This window comes from Podarcis cretensis, assembly GCF_951804945.1.
Source record: "Podarcis cretensis genome assembly, chromosome: 2".
Classification (NCBI taxonomy): domain Eukaryota; kingdom Metazoa; phylum Chordata; class Lepidosauria; order Squamata; family Lacertidae; genus Podarcis; species Podarcis cretensis.
The window spans coordinates 22,200,596-22,216,289 of record NC_137171.1 but is presented as its reverse complement, the minus strand read 5'-3'; the positions used below and the strand labels follow the sequence as shown (position 1 = coordinate 22,216,289).

At 47.2% G+C, this 15,694-nt stretch overlaps 2 protein-coding genes and 1 long non-coding RNA gene across 6 annotated transcripts in view; 1 reads left to right on the top strand and 2 right to left on the bottom strand.

Annotated features, from left to right (window-relative positions):
- Nucleotides 1-1,299: 1,299 nt before the first annotated feature.
- LOC307210175 lies at nt 1,300-2,924 on the bottom strand. Its single transcript, XR_013835903.1, has 2 exons — nt 2,889-2,924; nt 1,300-2,433 (listed from the first exon to the last, which is right to left on the bottom strand). It is a non-coding gene; the product is annotated as an uncharacterized lncRNA (long non-coding RNA).
- A 195-nt stretch (nt 2,925-3,119) lies between these two features.
- On the top strand, nt 3,120-13,351 carry LOC307209975 (uncharacterized protein). Of its 2 annotated transcripts, none has more exons than XM_079965464.1 (4): nt 3,120-3,138; nt 6,386-7,386; nt 8,763-8,889; nt 10,462-13,351. In XM_079965464.1, exons 2-4 carry the CDS (start codon nt 6,679-6,681, stop codon nt 11,463-11,465), a joined length of 1,839 nt encoding a protein of 612 aa, XP_079821590.1. In that variant the 5' UTR covers nt 3,120-3,138; nt 6,386-6,678; the 3' UTR covers nt 11,466-13,351. The 2 variants fall into 2 exon arrangements, with proteins under 2 accessions (XP_079821590.1, XP_079821589.1); XM_079965463.1 differs by lacking the exon at nt 3,120-3,138 and adding an exon at nt 3,483-3,636.
- A 441-nt stretch (nt 13,352-13,792) lies between these two features.
- Nucleotides 13,793-15,694, bottom strand: part of IKZF4 (IKAROS family zinc finger 4) — a 71,706-nt gene continuing 69,804 nt past the window's right edge. Inside the window, exon 9 of one of the 3 annotated variants that reach the window (XM_079965489.1) lies at nt 13,793-13,869. In XM_079965489.1, the coding sequence (XP_079821615.1) occupies nt 13,827-13,869 (43 nt within the window). In that variant the 3' untranslated portion in view covers nt 13,793-13,826. Of the gene's footprint in view, nt 13,870-13,899; nt 14,123-15,403; nt 15,663-15,694 lie in introns of those variants that run through there. The other 2 variants (XM_079965490.1, XM_079965492.1) reach the window with 2 other exon arrangements.

Genomic DNA, 15,694 nt, shown 5'->3' with positions numbered 1-15,694 from the left:
GGCGCAGAATTTTGGCCTCACATGGCACTGCTGAAATTTGAAAAACCAAAATCTGGCCATAGGCATAGATTGCTAGGCTAGACCTGTTGGGTGTAAAACAAGGATAGCCAACGTGATGCCCTCCAGATGTTGCATTACAACTTCCATCATCCCTGATCATTGCTGGGGTTGGGAGATTGCTGACTACTGCTATAGGCACTCCACTGTACAGTGGTACCTCTGGTTGCGAACGGAATCCGTTCTGGAGCCCCGTTTGCAACCTGAGCAGAGTGCAACCCGCGTCTGCGCATGCGCGGGTCGCCACTTCTGCACATGCACGTGACATGTTGCGCGTCTGCAAAACCCAGAAGTAACTCGTTCTGTTACTTCCTGGTTGCCGCAGTACATATCCTGAAAGAATGTAACCTGAACCTAATGTAACAAGAGGTATGACTGTAGTGCCAAAAATATTTCTGTGCCTGCAAGACCCCTTGGAAATTTGTCCTTTAACAGCAACAACAAAACCTTTTCAAAACTTAAATGATTGAAAATAGCATGGAATAACTGACCAGAAAGTCCTCTGAAAGGCAGCCTTGAGAACTGCTGTTATTGCTGCACCCATTTTTACACTTTGGCCATGCCCACTTTGATATGCAGCCCCTGGAGGATTGATCATGTGTCAGTGCAACCCTTGGCCCCCCAAAATTTGACCACCCCAGGTTAATGGTTGGCAGTCCAGGGCTTGAACACAAAGGCTCTTGCAGACAGGCTGCCTTTCAGATAGGAAGCTGTCTTCCCATGCTCCTAGGAAAACTGTTCAAAAACTTACTAGACTTAAGTAAATCAGTGCATAGGATCTAGGTGTACAAACTGCAGTGGTGACATGCGTTTGCAAGCATGCAGGATAGTCTTGTTGGCTACACCACTTGTTGGCTACTGGTAGCAACAGTATATGTAAACGGTATTGCAGTGGCAAAATCTTATCTCTGACAAATATAGCTCCAATATTATGTGCTTGCTGAGAGTGAATGCAGACATGACAACTCAGCGATTTATTGGCTGTGTGATTCCTAGACTAGAACAACCTATGTTGCTTTATATATGATTGCAAGTTACCACAATAAGATTTAACATAGACAACATCATGGGTTGAGCCTTCCTGACTTTAGATGACACTGCAGATGTGTCAGACACAGTTATAATCATTTAGCAGACGAGAATAGTTACACTGGCTCTGTGTCACATGCATAAGAAGATCATCAGAAGGGTTCAGAGTTATCGCAATAACTGAACCATTCCCTACAAATAGAATAAATAAAATAATTTTAAATAAAATTTATTTGTGGCTCAGTGGCATGTCTCAAATCATTTCTGAAATTAGCTTCAAAAATATTTCCTTTTGCCCCATAAAATATGCACACATATCACATACAATTTTTGTTTTGTTTTCACGTGTAACTACCACATCTACTTGTTTTTATTTTGCAGAATATATTGACCCCAAAATGTCAACATTTACAGAATGTCAGAAACAGAATATGCAAGGAAAGTCAGAATCAGAGGTGGCTGGTCCCAAAGATGACATGGTGTAAAACAAGAACAACCAGTTCAGTATCAGGGACAAATTCTGCATACACCATCAGTCTGTACCTATAGTGAAACAACAGGCATTTGAGAATATGGCCTATAAACTTGAGTTTTTAGGTGGTAGCTTTATGCATGAAAGGGTATGATTTTATATATGTTTTATAGAGCAAGGATGCATTACTTAGAACATGGGCATACTTGGTGATGGCTATTTATTTCATGTGTAATGATTTGTGTTTCTCACCTGCTCCATCTTGGTTTCAGGTGAGCAACTCAAGTAACGGCTAGTTGACTAATGTATATTCATCGCTTGATAACCTGAATGAGCGAAACCCTCACAGACCCAACACCATAAACAGAACTATTACATCGCCTCACAGCACTTCTTTCAACACTTTCAATAGATTCATTTCATGTGTTTGTTTGGCTCCAAGTCATAAATTATCAATACGTTAACAACTCAGTCCTATATGTATGTCCACTCATAAGCAAGCACCACTGAGTTCAATGGGACCAACTCCCAGGTACGTGTTTGTTGTGTGTGTGTAAAAATGCTTCACTGGGAGCCAATCTCACATACCTCAGTGGGACTTTCTTCTAAGATTACATTGTCACTGATGATAAACCAAACCATCTGAATGTGTTTGAGACCGAGAATATTGATAGAACAAGGCCAGCAAAAATAAAATTACACATTTAATAAACTATATCCCTGGTTTTTAGTGCTCCATATTTAAGATAATCCAGTTAAGGTCTTAAAATCCGTCCTCAAAATATACTGGTTCAAACTTTGGTTAATCTCTCAGGAAAGGAAATCCTACAGTTGTGGAGCAGCCAAACAGAGAAGGTGGGAACAGCTTACTGTTCCTGTGATAATAATTTTGCAAATCAACACAGAATTATTAAGATGGCATTTTCAGTTGATTCTAGCTTGAGGGGTAGCATTATAAGAAGAGAAGAGAGATTAGCTAAGGTATGGGGGGGGGGGGGATTCCAAGCAGCTTTGAACGTTATCAGGTCAAAATTCATACCCTGAACTCCCCTCTTAAAGTAACAGAAAGCCAATGCTGATGTGTTCCTAAAATGTGTGATTTCCATCCTCTACACACCATAGATTACTTTGCCATCCTTGTCCTCTCTATAAAGTCTGATCACTCCCTAAAACATTATTTCCAGAGCAGCATCAATTGTTCATAACACAGCCTGTCGGTAAGCTAGTTAGGACTTACAGTGTGATTAAAATTTATGGTTTTGAGTCAACAAACAAGTGACAGTAAGGGAGATTGCAAGCCTCCCTTGGTGGCCACTTTCAGACCACTTACAGAATGTCCTGGGGAGGTTGAAAACACCCTCGATTCTGTATCTCCATTTCCACGTGGAGAAATTTAAAGCAGGTCTCGAGAGCAGCACGCTAAGCCACAGATGTCAGAAGATGCGACTGCGTTGAAAATCCGTTGCTCAACAACCTCGGAAGAGCAACTGGTAATCTCAACTGACTGCTAGTTTTGGAATGGTTGTGGAAACAGGCACGGCACGGTGCAGGAAGGGAACACGGCGCCTCTTTCCGTTAAGGTAGCGCCGGAAAGGAGACCATTGGTGCGGTGTTGTTTTTTGGGAGGGCGAAACTGGAACCAAACGACTTTAAACCTTGCAAGCCCCACGATCTCGCTTTCTGCAGTGCCAGGGAACTTCGCCTTTGCCAAGAGAGAAAAGTCAAAACTCAACTGCTCCAAACACCCATAACGCAAACACCCCTCTAAGGCCGAGACGCGTCAAGAGTTAAATTGACTGGCAGCCCGATCCTCAAACCAGTTAAACAGGAGCCCTTGGATTTAAGCCGGCTTAGTCCTATTGAGTGAGAGCTAAGCCCTGGAGAGGCCCAGGAAGCCGAGAGGCGGCAGGGGGGGGGGGAGATGCAATAGCCCAGGCGCCATCCTGCTCCGCCCTGGATTAAAAAACCTCGGGATTTGAATTTTATTAAGGGGTGTGCAAGGGGGGGTGGGGTGGGATTGTGTCTGCAGGGCTCGAGATCCTCAGGGGTCCGCGCGGAGGAAAGAGCTGTGGGGAGCGGTGAGTTTCAGGGGTATCTGGGCAAAGGGGGAAGAGCCGATGCGGCTGCAAGGGAGGGAGAAAATGGGGGGGGGGGGAGAGAGAGAATCAGGCGGAGCCGAAGAGCAAAATCCGGGTGGGGGGGGAGAGGGGAGGGCTGGCAAAGGAGGTAGCCGGAGGGGGGCTGATTCCTTTCCACGGATCTCTGCAGATCTGCGTGGAAAGCTTTGCAGGAGCGGGGGGGGGGGGACGGGACACACGCACACACACTCGTCTCGCCTCTTCTTTGTGGAGTTGGGAAACGACGGCCGTGGTCTGTGCAAGCATGGGGGGGGGGGGCGCTTCTGTGGGGCCTGCTCCATGGATCTGCTTCTCTCTCCCTTTGTCCAGGGTCGAGGCGTCCGCCCCCAACCGGCTGCACCGAGTCCCAAGCAGCCAGGCTTCATGGGTGCCATGCCTTAAATGCAATGCTGCTGTTGCTGCTACTACTAATAAAAAAAGTGGGGAGGGGAGGCGGGGCGGGGGAGGGGAGCCATGGTTGGGTTAACTTAATTCCGTAAAAAAAAAAGAGAGACACAAAAGGAGACAATCTGGAGTTTTGTGTTTTGATCGCTTGTTCGGCGAGTGGGAGGGAACGGAAGGAACCTTCTTTCTGCTGAATGGTTGCATTCAGGGGAAACTCCCTCCAGCGGGAAAGGCAGGATTCCCCCAAAATGGGGTTTCTTCCACCAGATCCGACCTCCCCCCCCCCCGCGCGCTTTGCTTAAGAAACACCCCTTTCTTTAGGACTCCCCATTTCCAGCCACTCACTGAAGGAAGAGAGTCCCATCAGACTTTGCTAGTTTAATTGCACACCCCATTCTCACGCACTTGTAGGGCAGGACTTGAGGTGGAGAGTGGGTTTTGTTTTTGAATTGGGGAGGGGGAGCCCCAGTGGACACCGCTGCCTGCTGGTGGTGGGGAGGGCGAGCTTTGCAGAAACGTATTTAACTCCTGAGCCGATTAAGGAATCTGCATGCTGAGCCTGCTTTTGGTCCCTGAGACAATAACACCTCTGTTTCCCCCCTTTCTGCTCCATTCCTACTCTCTGGGCTACTCTGCGTCTCATAAGAACTAAAAACAGCCGCCCTGCGACAGAAATAATTCAGGCAGCACCCCTTGATCCATGGATGGGAGAGGGATAAACTGTGTCCCAGCACAACCATCCAAGGAATTGGGTATATCTAATGTGACTCTCCGAGGCTGAGTGAAAACATTAAGAATGATTTCACCACATGTGTGTAGTTGTAATAAACTGGGTAGCAAAGATGTCCATCTGCGCATGATTTTGGTAGACACTTGATGCCATGTGTTGCTCCCAGAGAATAACCCGTATTTTTTGTATATAAAAATAAATCCAACAGATTGTCTCATAACAATTAGTTAGCACAATCAAGCCTCTTAAGAATTGATTTCCCAACATCAATGAACCAAATTCTGAAAGAAAGAAAGAAAATGGTGGGGAGGAGCTTCAGGAGTTGGGTCATTTTTTACCCAAGTTTCCCCTTCAAAGACTCAGGCTGCAGACACACCATCCATTTAAAGCACATTAGTAACAACACCCCAAACCCTGGGAACTGTAGTTTGTTAAGGATGCTGGGAATTGTCGCTCTGTGAGGGGTAAAGCTCGTACCCTCCAACATTTCTCTGATGAAAATAAGGATGTCCTACCATACCTTCCAACATTTTTTCCAACGAAAATTGGAACGTCCTAAGGAAAAGTGAGACATTCCAGGATCAAATCAGAAACTGGGACGGCTTCTGTAAATCCGGGACCGTCCCTGAAAAATGGGGACACTTGGAGGGTCTATAAGCTACACTTCCCATGGTCCTTTTGTGAGGAGGGGGAATGCTTTAGACGTAGGTTGTGTATGAAGAATCACGCCCAAGCTAGGCTTCATATGAACCTGGAACATACCACAACTTCAACTTTGAATTGTGTTTTAACTGCCAGAATTCTGCTTAACCTGTGAAAGAATTATTAAATAATACCTGTGGGAATGCAGGAAGCTGCCTATTTGTCCATCTAACCCAGTATTTCCTGCTCTGGGTGGCAGCAGCTCTCCAGGGCCTCAGGCAGAAGGAAGTCATTCTCATGGCCTTGCTCCATCATCCTTTTATCTGACGACTGAATCTGGGGAGCAAAATGCTCTGTGTCACTGAGCTGCGACAGAGCAGGGCTTTTAGGCATGGCAAGGGATGATGGAAGTTGCAGTCCAACAACACCTAGACGGCACCTGGTTTAGGCCCTTGATTGTGCTATGCTCAAAATATCCTCCCCTTCTGCCAGCCAGTCTGTCAAGAGAAACCACTGGTTGTTATTTCTCAGGCTAACTTCATATTGCAGGATTCTTTTAGGGCAGGGACAGAAACAAACAGCCATAGGTACACTGTCCTAAGCAACCTGGAGGACATATGTGAGCCACAATTGTTAATAATAATAATAATAATAATATGCCACCCATTTACTGGGTTGCTCCAGCCACTCTGGGCGGCTCCCAACAAAAAAACAGTAAAAGCACAATACAACATAACACAAAAAACCCTTTCCTGAACAGGGCTGCCTTCCGACGTCTTTTAAAAACCACATAGCAATTTTTCTGTTTGACATCTGCTGGGAGGGCGTTCCACTATCTAAAAGGGCCCTCTGCCCGGTTCTCTGTAACCTCACTTCTCGCAATGAGGGAACCCGGCAGATTAATTTTAATTGTTATTTTTCTCTCTTTCTCAGGAACAAGCTCCAAGTATCTGAACAAGAACTGGGCCTTGTCTGCGACCCTGCTGTTCAAACCCACAAGCACTGTCAGGGGGGTATCATATACCCTCGCAAGGGTATATGGTGCAGAAAACAGGAAAAAATAAATAAGAGTAGGAGAGGATTCCAAGTGTGAGAGTAGTTGAAAGGGTGGGCAGCTGAGAGGGTGGGGATAGATAGTTAAAATGGCTGAATAGTCGCGGGATGCGGCAGCCCTGGGTCTCCAGGTTCAGGAAAGGTTTGACAAGACGACGAGGCCAGTAGGGAAAATGGAGAATCAGGACCCGGCAGGCCCAAGGCCAGCAGAGAGCTTGGACAGAGCAGGAAGAGAGAGCTTTGCCATCCGCCCGGGAGCCATCCGGGAGCTACCTTGCTGGGCAGTGCCACGCCAGGAGGGCAGCATACCTCAGCACTTGCACACCCAGTGGCAAGATTTCCTGAAGACCATGCAGTCCCCTCACGCAAGATGGGGGAACCCTCTGCCGTTGCCAGAGCTGACCTCCTGGGACGACCTGGTTGCTTTCGAGAGGGTCTTTGGCGCCTGCCAGTGGCCCAGGGGAGATGCTCTGACCCGGCTGATGCCGGCCTTCAGCGCGGAAGCCCACCAGGCGCTGAGCAGCCTGGCCTCCAGAGACAAGATGGACTACGGGAAGGTGAAGGCCGCCTTCCTACAAGGGAACTCCACCGGCACGGAGATCCATCGCCAGCGCTTCCGGCAGTTCTGCTACCAAGAGGCTGAGGGGCCTCGGGAGGTTTGCGGCCGGCTGAGGGAGCTCTGCCACTGCTGGCTGGAGCCGGAGAGCCGTACGAAGGAGCAGATCGTGGACCTGCTGATCCTGGAGCAGTTCTTGACCATCCTGCCTCAGGAAATCCAAAGTCAGGTCCGGGATCGGAGCCCAGAGACCTGCGCCCAAGCAGTGGCCCTGGCGGAAGGCTTCATTCTGAGGCAGCAGGAAGGCGAGCAGCAGGAAGAACAGGTGAGGGTAGCAGCAAAGGCAGAAACAGGGTAAAAAGTGCAGTCCAGTGCTTCTCAAACTTTTTTTTTTCTGGACACACTTTTAGAATAAAAACTTGCTCGTGCCACCACCAGATTTTTTACAGATTGGAAAACGGAATCTCCTAGCAGCGCTCAATATATAACATGGAACACAACTATTATTATTTATTGAATTTATATACCACCCTATACCTGGGGGTCTCAGGGCGGTTCACAGAATAAAATCAAGATATAAAACCACAAAATACATACAGTGGTACCTTAGCTTACAGACGCTTCAGGTTACATACGTTTCAGATTACAGACTCCGGTAACCCAGAAATATTACCTTGGGTGAAGAACTTTGCTTCAGGATGAGAACAGAAATTGTGCTTCAGGTTAAGAACAGTTTCAGCTTAAGAACAGACCTCCGGAACGAATTCAGTTCTTAACCCGAGGTACCACTGTATATAAAAACAACAACCCAATAGCTTCCCCCCCAAAAAAAAAATTGAAAAGGGCATAGGATGTCAATCAGATCAACCAAAGGCCTGGTTAAAAAGGAACGTTTTTGCCTGGTGCCTAAGGTTGTATAATGAAGGAGCCAGGCAAACTTCCCTGGGGAGAGAATTCCACAGATGGGGAGCCACTGCAGAGAAGGCCCCATTCTCATGTTGCCACCCTCTGGACCTCTCGAGGAGGAGGCACACAAAGATGATGATCTTTGTAAGATGATCATGGGACATCCAGTAAGTATGAAACAATGTAGCCACGTAAGAACGTGGATCATTCCCAAAATATAATTATAAATGAGCCTGTTACATATGTACCTTAAGTAGGTAAACAAACTCAACGAGAGGTGTGAGCTTGCAGTATCACTTGATGCTTTTGAAAAGATATCTTTGCATATTCTGAAAAAAAAAATTGATACTATACTATTTACTACACTGAAATGTTTAAATGTTTCTTAGATTGTCCTTGAATCTTTCCACCACACTTGCCAGCCTCTCTTCCCACACCCTCTGAGAACCACTGTTTCTTTCTCTCTCCCCCTCTCTCTTTTTCTCTTTCTGCATGAAACCAAATGCCACCGCTGGGGTGTTATGTGGTTGGGGTTGTGGCTGCTGTCATGATGAGTTCCTGCACTTCAAAATTCACCGCTGCCCTACTGCATTTAACCCAGTCCTGTCCGTCTGGACTAGCAGGAAGTTTCCTACCCCGTTTTTCAGGATCTCACACACAGGTTGCTTTTAACTCTGCTGTCCCAGGTCCATTGAATGGGTATGCTAGGAATCGAGGTTTCCATATATGCAAAGAACACCCTCTACCGCTGGGCTGCCAGCCTCTTTGTGAGCAGGACTTTCAATGCTGTTTCAGGGGCACGAGCCGTTCCGAGAGGTGGCTGTGGATTTTTCTGAAGCGCAGAGAGCTCCGCTGGATGCCAGGCAGAGGGGGCTTGGCAGGGACGTCAGGAAGCAAGATAACGGCAGCGCCTGCCTAGTGGGTAAGACTCCCTCTGGTACAATTGGTGTTGAGTCTTACAAGCTCTTGGTGCCCACTGAAAATGTGCTTATTTGCCTAGAGTGGAATTCCATTTTCCTCTCTCCCATTTGTTCTGTCTGCACAATCATTTCAGCTCTCCAGACAGAACGATACCCCCTTTCCTCCCTCCTTCAATATACTGTTCTGCAGATTCTCTGGACCCTCCCTAAGCCAATTTGGAGAGGGGGCGCATGGGGGAAGGAGATTAGTTGACACCATGGCACGGGTGCAAGTGGGGCTGGTTAGATGTATCCCACTCCTAGGGTGGATCTTCACTCATGGTTTATAATGTTAAGGAATAATAATAATAATAATAATAATAATAATTTATTATTTATACCCCACCCATCTAGATGGGTTTCCCCAGCCACTCTGGGTGGCTTCCAGCAAAATATAGTGGTACCTCGGGTTACATACGCTTCAGGTTACAGACTCCGTAACCCAGAAATATTACCTCGGGTTAAGAACTTTGCTTCAGGATAAGAACAGAAATCATGCTCTGGCAGCACAGTGGCAGCAGGAGGCCCCATTAACTAAAGTGGTGCTGTTAAGAACAGTTTCAGGTTAAGAACAGACCTCCAGTACAAATTAAGTTCTTAACCCGAGGTACCACTGTATTAAAATACAATAATTCATCAAATATTAAAAGCTTCCCTAAACAGGGCAGCCTTCAGATGTCTTCTAAAAGTCTGGTAGTTGTTTATTTCTTTGACATCTGGTGGGAGGGTGTTCCACAGGGTGGGCGCCACTACCGAGAAGGCCCTCTGCCTGGTTCCCTGTAGCTTTGCTTCTCGCAACAAGGGAACTGCCAGAAGGCCCTCGGCGTTAGACCTCAGCGTCCGGGCAGAACGATGGAGGTACAGACGCTCCTTCAGGTATACAGGGCCAAGGCCATTTAGGGCTTTAAAGGTCAGCACCAACACTTTGAATTGTGCTTGGAAACATACTGGGAGCCAATGTAGGTCTTTCAGGACCGGTGTTATGTGATCTCGGTGGAACAGTTAAGGAATGGTTTTCATAACTTAGGACACATTACATTCTACTTTTAACATTCATAATGTGTTATTAAAATGGGTGCTGCAGAGCAATGAGGAACCAGCAGCAGGGAAGCAGCATATTTACAGTGAAAACAAGGAAAGGAACGTTTTTAATTTACCAGTATGCCCTGTGACGTTTTAGAACGATATACAGTCGTACCTCAGGTTACAGACACTTTAGGTTACAGACTCCACTAACCCAGAAATAGTACCTCAGGTTAAGAACTTTACCTCAGAATGAGAACAGAAATCACGCGGCAGCAGCAGGAGGCCCCATTAGCTAAAGTGGTACCTCAGGTTAAGAACAGTATCAGGTTAAGAACGGACCTCCTGGATGAATTAAGTTCTTAACCCGAGGTACCACTGTATCTAATATCATCCTAATAACGTTGGAAAGGTCGGTGTAGATCCAGCCCTAGTTTTTTTTGGCCCCATCTTCCTCCCACCTTTGCAATGGCCCACGGCCCAACATTGTCATTTGCCTCCTCACCCTCCAGGCACCACTAACACAGCCAGCAGAACCGAGGAGCAATTTGAACACCAGGGATCAAGGAGGGAAGACGTAGAGGAAGAGGCGGCAGCGCCCGCAGCCCCAGAGGGAGCCCAAAGGAAAGAGAAATCCCACCTCTGCATCGAATGTGGCAAGAGCTTCACCCGCCCCTCGGACCTGGCCAAGCACCTGAACGTCCACACAGGAGAAAAGCCCTACCTGTGCGTCGAGTGCGGGAAGAGCTTCAGCCAGCTCTCACACCTTACGAGACACCAGAAAATCCACTCGGGAGAGAAGCCCCACATCTGCTCCGAGTGCGGGGACACCTTCAGCCAGCGAGCGTACCTTGTCAGTCACCAGAGAAGCCATTCGGGAGAGCAGCCGTACCGCTGCTCCTACTGCCAGAAATGCTTCAGCCACCAGTCGGCCCTGAAGATCCACGAGCGGAACCACATGGGGCAGAAGCCCTACGCCTGCGCCGACTGCGGGAAACGCTTCGTCTCCTCTTCCTCCCTCACCACCCACCGGAGGATCCACACGGGGGAGAAGCCCCACGCCTGCAGCGTGTGCGGGAAGAGGTTCATCCAGCACTCGAACCTCGTCTCCCACCAGCGGACACACTCGGGGGAGAAGCCCTTCTCCTGCAAAGTGTGCGGCCGGAGGTTCGCCTACCCTTCCGACCTCACCAGGCACCAAAAGATCCACACGGGAGAGAAGCCCTACCCGTGCGACGAGTGCGAGAGGCGCTTCACCAGGCTCTCGGACCTGATCACGCACCAGAGGATCCACACGGGGGAGAAGCCCTACCGCTGCATGGAGTGCGGGCGGAGGTTCAGGCAGAGGGGGGTGCTGGTGAAACACCAGAAGTGCCATTCGAAAGAGAACCCGAGAGGAGGCGAGTTGGCGGAGTCTCAGCCCGGCGGCGAGTTCAAACTCTGCGAGATCAAGCAAGAGAAAGAAGAACTGGAGAGCCTGGCAGAATCCGGTTTGATTCCCTCTCCCAGCTCCTGATGCTCACCAGAGGGAGGAACGATCTCGTAGGCTACCCAGAAGGGTTTTCACTGTGCTTTTATTTCTTTTCTTTTCTTTTTAGTTAAATAGTTCCCCTTCTTTTGGTGCTGGCTAAAACCGGTTCCAAGAGCAGCTATCCATTGCCATCTGCCGCTTGGCCTGTGAACAGATGTTGGGAACTGGGGTGGAGTGTGTGCATTTTGTGGATGGGGAGAAAGGACGCAAGGAATCCGCTTCACCCTCTCCCGCTTCACACGGCTGAATGGCCTGCTGTCACGGTGACCTTTGGAAGAAGCGGAGGCGAGGTGGAACGCTCTGTGTACAGCAGTCAAATACACCTCTCTAAAGCAGCTGGCCTGTCTGTGTTTTAGCTAGATGCGAAAGGGACGACAGGGAAATAGGATTTCCTCTCTGCTACCTTGAGGGAGAAGCTGGATGCAGTGGTCTACTTTGTACGTCTCCAAAGGGATAATAGCATCTTCAACGCCAGACATTGTTGCTGTGCTGGGCTGGAAGTGAATGCAGCTGCCAGGGGGAAAAATGAAGCCAGGGGCTGGGGAAAGGAGTCAGGACCATAGCTGCCAACTTTTCCCTTTTCTTGCAAGGAATCCTATTCGAAATAAGGGAATTTCCCTTAAAAAATGGGAAACGTTGACAGCTATGGTCAGGACACCACAAGACCAATGGTTGTGGGCGGTGGGAATTGTATGTGTGAGGTGCGCAGCAATAATAATGGCACGGGCAGGTAAGCTTCCTTGAATTGGAGCAATGGTGGCTCCATCTTCTCCACATCCCTAGGCATTTGTGCAAAACCCAGCGGGCTGTCAAACAAGACAGGACTGCCGACAGTAACCTGCTTTTCATTCCTGCTCTTGCCACACACCCCTCCCCCTGATCGCACCCAGACATTATGAGCTGGTCCTGCTCAGTTGATGATATAAGAAGTGGCTTAAAAAACCCCAACTCTGGTCATTGGTAATGCCCAATCTGGCTGGCTGCAGCTCCTCAAGCTCTCAGACAGGAGTCATTCTCAAGCTTGCTACCTGAAATTGCAGGTGGTAGGGATTGAACCCAGGACTTTATTCCACACAAGTCATGGGCTCTGCCACCAATTTATGGGCTCTGAGCTCTGCTGGCTACAGATTAGAGCCTTTTTTTTTTTTTAATGCCATGCGGCAAGCAGGCAGTCCCAGATCAATTGCCAAAATCTCTCGTTTTAATGTAAGCCACTTTGGGAGCCTCTGTGGCTGAAGAGCGGTGCACAATGCTCTAAATAAATACAAATAAAATATACGCATTGCCCTCTGCTACCCAGCTCATTAGCAGATCTGCAAATCTGAAGTAGACAACAGATTAATATATACCTCCCCATCTCAGTGTTATAGAAGGAGAAAAAATGCATGGGGCTGTACACTGGAGGAGAGGGGCAGCCTGCAGTAACTAAACTTGGCTTGTGAACACTGAGATCCTGGAGCAAACAGAGCAATAGGATTTGCTTGGCTTCTGTTCATTCATCCTGAGACTTTAAATAGGGAGATTCGGTGATGGGAAAAGTGTGTCCTGAGAAATTGCCTCTGTTGAAGGCCTCAGAGCCCTGCCTGGAGAAAAAGTTAGCAACCTGCTGTATTCAAGTGGTTGGCCTCTTAAAACTATTCTTAGCATCACCATTTGAATGGAACTATTTGGGTTTCTCCTGACAGCAGGGTAGAGATTAGGTTAGAGTAACTGTTTGTTGTTCCAAAGCTGCAAGGTATTTTTAGAATGAATTCACCCAAAACCTCGGAAAGGAACTGGCAAAAATACGTATGTTAAAAGAACTTTAGACAGGGACTGTGTGTACTTTATGATTCTGCAGAGGTTTGGGAATAAACATGTGGTGGACCTCACCTTTTAATCTGAAAGGTTTTTGACTTTCATAGCTGAGAAAATAAGCTTGAAAATTATGCAGATAGGAGGGAGAGCTCTGAGCCAAATGCGTAGTCACCAGGAGACAAATAACTGGTGCTTAAGAGAACAATCCGAACCGTGTATACTCAGGAATAAATCCTACTGAATTCAATTGGACTTACTCCTAGGTAAGTGGGTTTAGGATTGCAACCTACTCTCCCCATGGTTGAACAAGCAGAAGGGTGAAAATGTATGCCGATTTATAGACACCACAGAGTTTATGTTTTCTGGGCATGGGGCTTGGGTTTCCCCAGTACAGTTCCCACAGCCCTACTTTTATGGAACTTCTGATATATAGAAATACTTTCAAATGCAGATGATTTTAATAAATAGAATCCTAAAAATTACTCTGACCCATTTTTAGAACATTTGAGTTTGTACTCTCACGTGGCAGTTGTAAACCGTGTGTCTCACTCATATTAGGCATCTTGGGAACCTCTGTTCCTTTTTCAGTGTCCTGAGGTAAAGAAACAGATTATCTTGCTGATATGGTTTCAAGGCCCGCGACATATAAATACGGTAGTTTGAAGTGTTTGGATTTTTTAAAAAAACAAAAAACACCACTCCAGCCACGTATGTTTTTACAGCTTCTTTCTTCGTTAATTAGGTAGTAGCACTCTTCATAGTCAGTGTTAGGGATGTAATTGATTACTTCCAGAGATTTTCTTCCTCAACACTAGTGCATCACATAGGGAACCTGTGGCCTTGACCTAATTGAACGTGAATGGGGAGAAGGAATAAAAGATAAAAAGTGGGAAGCAGAGAGAGAGAGAGAGAGATTCTTCCTTTGCTGCATCTATTAAACCATAAATTTGCTTAATTCTGAGAACTTGATTCTTGGGCGTTCAAGAACAGGCTCACAAGAGGGTGGGCAGCCATGGAAGCGTCCCCCAACTATAGGATGGGTGGGGTATAAATAAAATTTAATAATAATAATAATAATAATAATAATATTTCTGTACTCAGTCGTGTGCAAATACTTACAGGACTCAGCTACATTAGTAAAAACAAATTATAAATGCATTATAATACTAGTTGACGCTGTAGAACTGAAATTGGAACTCTATGAAATTTACCATCGTGAGCTTTAAAACGTCCTCCCCTCCCCCGAGAATTTGTATTTATAGCTGTGTAGATGCAGCCACAGTCGTGTTTGCGGAGAGCATGACACTGCATCTCAAGGTCACTTTGAATTCACCTTTCTGAAATCAGGTGACAGATATAGTAACAGCGACAGCATAAAAAAAGTTAACAAACATGAAGATTAGCAGCTCAGTTTTCAGTGCTGGCTCTCGCTCTATTTAATGGGACAAGCAGAAGGATCCTATGGAAGAGCCTATAAACATAGGTATTTGCTTATACACTACTCTTGTTTCTGTCCAACCAACAACTTGGACTGTCCAACTGGCAACTTGGACTGGCATATATGCTTTAGGTCCTAAAACAGGGGTTGGCAACCTAAGGCCCATGGGCCACAAGTGGCCCCACAGGGGTTGTTTAACCGGTCCACGAGATGCCCCCAAACCGAGCCACTCGCTTCTGTGGTGCCAGAAATGGCGTCTGCGCAGACACCAAAAATCACGGGCGCGCGCGCGATCCAGCCCATGGAGGGATCTCCACTGAAGTGAACTGGCCCAGGTGAGGTAAACCTTGCCAACCCCTGTCCTAAAACTTATGAAAATGTCTCTCTTTGAAGCAGAATTCCTCTATAAAGGAAACTGCAATGCTAATAATAATAATAATAATAATAATAATAATAATAAATTTTATTTATACCCCGCCCTCCCCAGCCAAGGCCGGGGTCAGGGCGGCTAACAACCAATAATAAAAACAAGTTGAATGAATACAACTTAAAAACAAGATTAAAATACAACATTAAAACACAGCCTCATCACAGGAGGAGAAAGGAAAAAAGAAAGAGGGGATCAAATTGGCTCCAAGCCAAATGCCAGGTGGAACAACTCTGTCTTACGGGCCCTGCGGAAAGAAATCAGATCCTGCAGGGCCCTGGTCTCATGAAGCAGAGCGTTCCACCAGGCTGGAGCCAGTGTTGAGAAGGCCCTGGGCTCTGGTTGAAGCTAATCTAACTTCCTTAGGGCCCGAGACCTCTAGGGTGTTGCTACATATGGACCTTAAGGTCCTCCGTGGGGCATACTGGGAGAGGCGGTCCCGTCGGTACGAGGGTCCTAGGCCGTCTTTGCAGGTAGCAGAAATGCATACATGTATCTTCATGAGCACATCCGTTCATTTCTGATGAAATGAAAGGGGGGGGGGTTGTGCAT

Coding starts and splice junctions, on each gene's coding strand:
- LOC307209975 (XM_079965464.1), top strand. CDS start 6,679: ATGGAGAATCAGGACCCGGCAGGCCCAAGGCCAGCAGAGAGCTTGGAC. Junction 7,387..8,762: donor GCGAGCAGCAGGAAGAACAG/GTGAGGGTAGCA, acceptor ATGCTGTTTCAG/GGGCACGAGCCGTTCCGAGA. Junction 8,890..10,461: donor CGGCAGCGCCTGCCTAGTGG/GTAAGACTCCCT, acceptor CTCACCCTCCAG/GCACCACTAACACAGCCAGC.